Source organism: Propithecus coquereli, unplaced genomic scaffold (genome assembly GCF_000956105.1).
Source record: "Propithecus coquereli isolate 6110/MARCELLA unplaced genomic scaffold, Pcoq_1.0 Scaffold248, whole genome shotgun sequence".
In the NCBI taxonomy this organism is placed as follows: Eukaryota; Metazoa; Chordata; class Mammalia; order Primates; family Indriidae; genus Propithecus; species Propithecus coquereli.
The window spans coordinates 3,293,050-3,302,225 of NW_012148041.1; the positions used below are offsets into that span (position 1 = coordinate 3,293,050).

Consider the following 9,176-nt stretch of genomic DNA (forward strand, 5'->3'; position numbering starts at 1 on the left):
TCTATTCATTTTAAGAGTCTTCACTCCTAAGTCTTAGATTATGGCTGTTCTTTTAATTATGGTAAAAACACATAACAGAAAATTTACCATCTTAACCATTTTTAAGTGTTGTTAAAAGAAAACTTCAGGCCGGGCGCGGTGGCTCACGCCTGTAATCCTAGCACTCTGGGAGGCCAAGGCGGGAGGATCACTCAAGGTCAGGAGTTCGAGACCAGCCTGAACAAGAGTGAGACCCTGTCTCTACTAAAAAATAGAAAGAAATCAGCTGGACAACTAAAAATATATATACACAGAAAAAATTAGCCAAGCATGGTGGCACATGCCTGTAGTCCCGGCTACTCGGGAGGCTGAGGCAGGAGGATCGCTTGAGCCCAGGAGTTTGAGGTTACTGTGAGCGAGGCTGACGCCACGGCACTCTAGCCCGGGTGACAGAGCCAGATTCTGTCTCAAAAAAAAGAAAACTTCAGGTAAATTAAATTTAGCAGAGATTATTTCAGCAAAGAAACAATTCATGAATCAGGCAGCACCTTAAACCAGCAAGGTGGGCAGGCTGTATTTATAGACAGAAAAAGGAAGTGACATACAAAAATTGCCTGATTGGTTACAGTTTGGTATTTGACTTATTCGGACATGTTTTGCCAGTTTCCAGCCTGTGACTGGCTGAAAGCTTGCCTGCTATGATTATCTGATTAGTCAAAACTCAGCTACTTTTTAAAAGAATATGCTCTCAGTTTAGGTTATAAATTGTTTGCATGTTACATTAAGTTACAGCATGCTATGCACAGAGTCAGGTTTAGGCCTAATTTAATTTAACAACGTACAATTCAGTAGTGTTAACTATATTTACATTGTTGTGCAAAAAATGTACATTTTAGGCTGCTTTTCATTCTATGCTGGGAAATGTCAGAGGGGGAAAATTGGGAAACTCACCCTTAATTTGGTGGTTCTTTGACTTCTGGTTACCTTCTCCCATAATCCTACCATTTACTTTTCAAAATCCTCAGGTAGTTGTTCCATGCATTCTGTCCAAGGTTTTAAATTTTGTTAACTGGGACAAACAGGATGGAATGTGCTTTCTCCATTTTGACAGGAATCGGAAACTTCTGTTTTTCTTCTTCCTGGGTATTCTATGTACATTTCTGGATATGTCATTTGTCAGATATATGTATTGTGTTCAATTGTGTATTGTGTTCACGTTTTCCTCTCGGTCTCTGGTTTGCCTATTCGGTTTCTTAGTGGTGTCTTTTGAAGAGCAGAAGACTTTTATTTTGAAGTTCATTTTATCATTATTTTTCTTTTTGTTTAATGCTCTTTGGGTCCAGTGTTAAAAAATCTCTGTCTACCCTGAGGCTGAAAATATATTTTTCTAGGTTTCCTTTTATGTGCTTTATCATTTTAGATTTTATGTTTAGATCTATGATCCATCTTGACTTAATTTTGCATGTAGGATAATGTAAGAGTCACGGTTCATATTTTCCCTATGTTTATGTGGTTATTCCAGCGCTATTCACTGGATACATTCATATTTACTGAAAAATAAAATTTAACTTCAACTTGCCATACGTTGAATGCAGTCTCTTATTATTTAATGCTTTATATCAAAATTAAAACAAATCATTAAATTTCCTAAATATGTTAACATTCTCAAAATAATTCATTTCTTTTGTAATCACATATCTTTAAATGTATGCCCTTCAAATTATTATTCTGAGAATGTGCCCATAAGCTTCACAAGATTACCAAAGGTACCCAGGTGACAACACATGTTAAGAAGCCTTGGTGAAGCAGAAGGACACTCAGCTTTAGAACCACAGAGAGCTGGGTTAAATGCGCTTTCTGCCCCTTAGCTCTGTGACCTCGAGCACATCGTGCAACCTGCATCCATCTTCCACACTCCCACAGTCTGTTGAGCACCTACCACCAGCCACCATGTAAACTCTTGTGAATTTAGTGCAGACAGACGTAACCTTTCCTGTACAGAGTTTACAACTGAGTGGGGGAGGCAGGTGAGTCAACGGGCGGTCACGTGACATTGCAGTAAGTGCTTTGATAGTGGAAGGACAGAGTGTTATGGAAGCTCAGAGGGGATCCCCAACCTAGACTTGTGGGGTCAAGAAAGATTTCTAGAGATAAGGACATTAAACTGAGACCAGAGGGATAAGTGGACATTAACCAAACAAAGACAGAGAGAAACATGATCCAGGCAGGGACATGAATCCTTAAGTGACGTTTATTAACATCCTAAGACCAGGATGGGGAGAACTAAGGGGTGGGCAGTACAAAAACACAGTTGAAGAAGGCGTCACACTGGAGGGACTTGTAGGCCACCTTAAGGATATTAGCTTTATCCTAAGAACAGTGGGAAGTCATTGATGGGTTTTAATCATTGATTGGTTGTGACAGGATCACATTTAATTTTTAAAAGGTCACTTTGATTTTGTGAAGAATGCATCAGAGGGATCACAACTGGAAACAGGCACGATGATTTGGAGATGCTGGAGGAATCCTGCTGAGAGAGGGCGAGCGCCTGGCTGAGCTGTGGCAATGAAGGTGGAGGTGAACGGAGAGATTTGAGAGACAACTAGGAGGTAAACTCAACTGAGAGTATTAGGGGCTCTGGGGAATGAGGAAGACGGAGACTCTTCAGATCTCTGGTTGGAACAACAGGATGGATGGCAGTCCATTCACTGGGAAAAAGATTGGGCTTATGGGAGAAGAACGTAGGGCAAACTTTGAATTATGGGATTTGAATTTGAAGCTATAAAATTTGATTCATAAAATTTGAATTTATGACAGAGTGAGGACGTCTAACAGACTTTTGGCCATATCGGTGTGAAAATCGAAGAGGGGTTTGAGATGGAGGGCCGTCTGTGTCCATATGGTAAGAGGCTATACAGGCGGCATTCCTTCTTTCCTCCGTCCTTCGCTCCTCATCTCTTGAGCGTGGCCTGTATGCTGGATGTTGGGGACACAGCGGTGAACAAGAACACTGGGCTCCTGCCCTCGACCCGTTTACCTCAACAGTCTACCTCTCTGGACTCGTTCTTAATCTGCAAACTGAAGACTGTGATTAGATTAAGTAAAATGAAGTAGTGCGAGGGCACCTGGCACTTTTAATTTATTTCGGCTTCCCTTCCCCAGAGCCGCAAGAGGAGACAGGAGGTTACTTTCGCTCTTGCATCCTTTCCCGGGCGACTCTTCCGCGCAGGCGCCCTGGCTCCAGGCTGAGGGTGGGGCGGGCCAGGACCTGAGCGGCCTTTCCCAGGGCCCGGAGCGGGCCGAGAGGGGGAGGGGCTTGGGGTGTGTGTGGGAGGGTGGTGGTGGTTGCCCGATGACGTCATCAGACCGCGCAGCCCGCAGAGCGGGACCTGAGCGCGACGGCGCGGCGGGCGGACCCGGACTTGCTTGTGGGAAAACGAAACTGAGGGAGAGGGCGGCGGGTCTGGCAGCTGCAGGGCCAGGCCCGGCAGCGGCGGCGACAGCGTCGGCCTGACGCCCCCTCTCCGCTCCCTGGCAGCTCGCCTTCTCCCCTCAGCGTGAGTGCCGACGCGCGGCCCGGGGGGAGCGAGCGGGCGGGCGCGCGGGCTCCGCATCCCTCTCCCCTCCACCGCCGCCTCGGCCCTCCACCCGCGGCCGTGACTCTTCCGCCTCCTGGCCCCTGCCGTCTCCCCTCCTGTCTCGCCACCCCCACGCCAGCTCCCTGGAGCCAGAGCTGCCGCTGACATGCGTGTCTGCGCATACATTCACATACTCACGTTATCTTCAAATGAAGAGACTGCCCGGGGAGAGGGGAGCTCACCTCTTCCCCTGCGAAGATAGGTGGCAGTGCGAAACCGAGGCCCAGGGAGGGAAGACCGCAGATTTGAACCCCTTCTGTGGGGCAGCAGCAGGTAGACAAGGTCTCCTGCCTTCCACTCAGAAGTACTCTGCCGGACCACGTTCTTCTGGCGTGTGTAGGCCACTTGAGCTGGGCCCTGGTCAGCTGTGCCGCCTTTTCCTCCCAGGCCTCAACCTTTTCCAGTGGAAAATGGGAGGAGGGTTGCATTGGGTGATTTGGAAGGCCCAAATCTAAGGTGATGTGGCTTGGAGAGGAGCTTGAGCATCTGCTGCCTTTCATATAACTATTTCCGTCCTTTATCTTGCACCCACCCCAGCCCAACACAGTCCGCATTGAGTTTCATGTACTTCCAATCTCCATCATAGTCGCTTAGGAATCAGAGGAGCCTTTTTTCCGTTTGCTGTGGCTAGAAGCAGGCTCTGTGATGGGCTCACCTGTGGGCCTTTTGGGGCAAATTTAAGACTATGGTTTAAAGTGAAATGTGGCTCAGCCTGATCTTCCTTTCTGTTTTCTCAGTGTCTCCTGTTCTCCCTAATTCCCAGGTTAGCCCCTCACTGCCTAGTAAGAAGCTGCCTCCTTAGGAAGGATGCAACTATGCATTGTGTTGACTGGCTCACCCTTGAGCTGGAGAGTACCGAAACGTGTGATCCAGGGTTTTGTGAGGTTAGGGAGATTGGTGGCACCTTTGGATTTCGTTGCTTTTCTGCCGTGGCTACTGTGACCCATACTATAATGCTGCTCTTGTACCCTTGCACCTCCCCTTCCTCGAGGTTTGCAGCCCAGCTGGTCACCCACCCTGTTTTGAGTCCTTTCTTTTTTCTGAGTTCTCTATAGCCAGTCAGTTGCGTGTAAGCCACAGTGTATTCGCCACTCTTTCTTGCTCTTTAACTTGATCGTTCCTTAAGACTTCAGGGTCTCATAATCACTTCATTCCATCTGATTTTTGTCTCATGCTTACCTCTCATGTACCTACCATGGGCATGTGTGATGGTGGCATGGGGCCTGCCTGTTTCCATTCTTTTTTGTGGAGGTGGTTTCCAATTGTTAAAATTACTATTTTTGTACCTTAGTTCTGTGATATAGCTACCTCCAGTCCCAACAGTTTTCCCACTCTTCTTTTTCCTCAGTTCTAGGCCAACCACTGGTTTTATTCCTTACTCCTGCTTAAAAACTTTCACAATTCTTTCATATTTTCAGACATCATGAAGTAAACCAAAACCTAGGATTTATCATATAATCTCTTAATTGTTTTGGTAAAATAATAATGATGATAGAACAATCATTCTGGGATGGTCCCTTCACCTATTGGTTGCTATTTATTAGGTTTTTAAATTCATTTCCAGTGTGAACTGCCGTGCAGGGCCAGTGTTGGATCAAGAATATAGAATAACAAGTACCCAAGGCCATTTTCCCCCTGTGGCTTGTGGGGTTGATCTGTGACTTTTTGGTATGTGTCACCAATGGCCCAGAGGCCTCTGGGTCTGTGAGCACCATATTTTCCAGTAAAACTAACAGCTATTATTGAAAACCAGAGCTTGGCTAGCATCCTTCCTAGACCTCATTCTGAGCAAGAGGCTATTCAAGTGCTGGCACTGAAAGATGTGTAGAGTTGCCAAATCTCATCTCATTGATGATTTATACTTTGGAATTCCTACTCTGATCACAGTGGCTCTGACCCAAGGGCAGCTGACTGTCTGGATTTATGGTTGCAGTTAACAATGAGGAGGAGAACAGACCCAGAGTGCACTGCCCCCATCAAGAAACAGAAAAAAAGAGTTGCAGAGCTTGGCCTGAACCTCAGCTCCACGTCTGACGATGAACCTCCCTCCTCTGTTAATCATGGAGCAAAAGGTATGCTTGCCTGTGTGGTCTGAGGCCACTGGCTGTCTGGTTATTTGAATCGCTGGTGCCTGGATTGAACAGAATACAGTTCACTTCCCCTTGGGGGAAACAAGCATATTTTACAGAGAGATGTTGGCCATGGACTCTCTTCTCTTCTGCCATAATCCTACTAAGAGAGTGGAAACTTGTTTTAAATATAAAATTGGAATTTTTCCAGAAGTGCCTTCTCTTGGTGGTCCTTCAGTAGGTGGGACTCTTTTGCTGCCTTAAACCAGTTAGAAGTAGTGGTGAGCATTGCGTTTTCTTGGCTCTTAATAAGTATTAAGGTCCTGGGGCCGTTTTGTAAGTGAGGGAGGGGCTCTTTGCTACAGCAATCAGGCCTAATTGTCCTCAGGATTTTGCATGGTGTTTTCTCAATACCTTCTTTCAGAAACACCCAGCTGTATTGGCTCATTGTTCTGTTCACTGTTTACGTTAAGCCCAAAGGATTTCACTGATCTAGTTGAAACTAGCATTTTGCTTTGCCTATTTTTTAGGGTTACTCACAGTTTCCACAGATGCTTTCTGAGAAACTGTAAAGTGTCTGGGAGCTTGCATCAAGCACCAAGCAATTAGCAGCTCCATTTGCGTTTACCTTGACTTGCCAGCTGTATTAGTTTCCTAGGGCTGCTGTAACAAATTACCACAAATTGGGTGGCTCAAAACAACAGAAATTCTCTCACGGTTCTGGAGGCTGGAAGTACAAAGTCGAAGTGTCAGCGGGGCCATGCTCCCTTTGACAGCACTTGGCTTCCTTACCTCTCATAACTTTTGGTGGTTCCTGGCAATCCCTGGTGTTCCTTGGCTTGTGGCAGCATTAACTCCATTCTCTTCTTACACCTTTTCTCTTTGTATGTCTGTGTCCAAATTTCCCTCTTTTTGTAAGGACATCAGTCATCGGATTAAAGCCCACCCCTATCTAATGTTACCTCGTCTTAATTTAATTACATCTGCAGAGACCCTGTTTCCAAATAAGATCATTCACATGCTCTGGGTGGACATGATTTTTGGGGGGAACACTATATTCAACCTAATACACCAGCAGGCTTGCATTTTGGATCCTCTGTTGGATCACTGGTAAACTGGAATGAAATTTGGTAACAGATTGGTGACTGAAAGGGTGTGAAGCATCCTTTGAGGGTGATAGGAAATACAGTTTATTCACAAGTGGTAGACTAATTGAAGGGCAGTTACTCGTCAGCTGCTGTGGAGAAGCTGGTCCAGAGAGAAGCTTGACAGGTGGTGCAGCCAATGGAGCATGTGGTGTGGCTGTGCTCCAGGCTGGATTAGAGACTCTCCTATAGCTTTGTGTGTGGACGTGTGCATGCCTTTAAGTCATGGTGGATGCCAGGGTAGGTGAGAAAGGCTATGTGTAATTGAGGTTCCTAAGTGGGATGGCAAAAACATATTGGGCACATTGGTTCTAGAGACTATCGAGGAGAGGGGATTTTGCTTCTCACTGGGATTTGAGCAGCTTGGTGAAGATAGAGTCTCTTTGGGAAGGGGTCTTAGGGGAGATGGCCTGCAAGGGGAAAAGGGAGAGCACGTCTGGGGGAAAATGATGCTCAGGTAGTGGCAGAGATATCTGGTTATAAGTAGATCTTGGGGAATATTTGTCCTTAAGTAACATCTCTTTGAAGTAAGGAGAGGACAACACCCAGGTAAGAGAAGGTGAATGTATAAGGTTAAGGGTCCTTCAAAGAAACTAGTCTGATTTACATTTCAAGCTTTTAAAAATGTGACTGTGCCTCTGGGTGTGGTGGCTCACACCTGTAATCGCAGCACTTTGGGAGACTGAGGCGGGAGGGTCACTTGAGGCCAGGAGTTCAAGACCAGCTTGGACAGCACAGCGAGACCTTGTCTCTACAAAAAAATAAAAGATTAAAAAAAAAAAATGACTGTGAATTGAGATTACCCCTTCCCCCCAATATACATACACACATATTCCCTTTAATTTTACCAAATAGCTTTAACCTTTGTTAAAAGGTTGGAAGCAGCACTGTATGACTCAGTCAGAATTGATTGTTGCTGTTGTGTGTACAGAATGGAAATCCAGAGGTGGCCAGTCCTTTGTATGTGTCTGGCAATAGGCCACTTCGTCCCTTTCATTTGCAGAAAATGAGGCAGGAGGCAGAGGGAGACCAACATTTCTAGATTTCCCCAGGTTAAGTTATTGTAAGAAGGGACAGCTGCACAATGACACACAAACTGAGGGCTAGTGTGTGGTGTTTTCATTAGCAAGACTACTCTCTGTCCCTCCAACCCCCATTGAGTGAATGCTCAGTAAATATTTACTGAATAAAATTGATGAAAGGCAATAATAGTATCTTTTCCAAGAAGCTTAAAATGCTTCACATCTCTCATTTTGCCTATCTCTCCTTCAGTCTGCAAATCATTTCATTAAGAACTTAGCATTTATATCATCTATGTTTTGTATCGACTCCTCTTAGGTGTCCCCTGGACATTGTGCCCTGGTAGTTTATTGTCTACACGTCCCCTGAAATGTATATGCCAGTTTCCTATTCAAGTCATTGCACTAAAGCTGGGGTGTTTCCATTTGCTCCAACCATTTCTACTTGAACATACTGTTCAAGTAGATGTTTGAAAAATGCTCTTTAGGGAGGTCAATTAGAAAAACAAGAAAGTACTTACATTTCTGTCTGTCTGGACCTTGTTTTTTCTTTCTGCCAGATCAATGTGATGACATCACGAATAGATGTATTTTATTAATCAGTTTGTTAATTTTATATTATTCACAAGGTAGCTGCATTGCCAGGTCAGAGACTAAGATCTGGCCAGAATAAAGAAGAAAAGTGGTGTTGTTGTCATGGCCACTGTTACATCAGGTGTTCTTTTGAGTACTTTAAAAGGAGTTTGAAGGCATTTTCCAGTGTAAATAAACTCTTGGAAATTTGCTGTCAAATAACAGCCTTTTGAAGTAAGGAGAGGCACACGAGGAGAGGCCATTTTGTTCTTTTTGGTTGTTTCTCACAGGGCAACTGTGATCTAGACCCCAAGAAAATACCCTTTTCTCCTTAACTGTGCATCTAGTGTGGGCTCCTGGCCCTCCTGCAGCCAGTTGCTTTGGAAGTTGCTGGTTTCCTTCATCAGTACCACATTAAAAGCTCCTTCCCTCCACCAGATTTAATTCTTTCCTAAATAGGCTATTTGCCCTGAAACACCATCGCTTTCCTGTCAGCCCAGATTCATGACCTTAATCAAAAGCTTCCTTTATCGGTATCTGTTTAAATTGCTCTAACGAGGTACCATTTGTCTAGCATGAAGGAGAAATTGAGTCTTTAAACAGGAATGAGTATATTCCATAGCAATTGGTAGGCAGGATGTGATTTTTATTAAAGTTAATAATTTATTCTTCTGTATCTGTGTGCTGCTCACCTTGGCCATTAATGGTTGGAGCCACCTCTCCTCATGTGTTTCACTGTCTTTTTTTTTTTTT

The 9,176-nt window shown here is 44.8% G+C and overlaps 1 protein-coding gene across 1 annotated transcript in view; it reads left to right on the plus strand.

Annotated features, from left to right (window-relative positions):
- Positions 1–3,370: 3,370 nt before the first annotated feature.
- CMTR1 (cap methyltransferase 1) overlaps positions 3,371–9,176 on the plus strand; it is a 47,907-nt gene continuing 42,101 nt past the window's right edge. The window contains exons 1-2 of the mRNA XM_012646630.1: positions 3,371–3,536; positions 5,551–5,689. Of these exons, the coding sequence (XP_012502084.1) occupies positions 5,557–5,689 (133 nt within the window). The 5' untranslated portion in view covers positions 3,371–3,536; positions 5,551–5,556. The remainder of the gene's footprint in view (positions 3,537–5,550; positions 5,690–9,176) is intronic.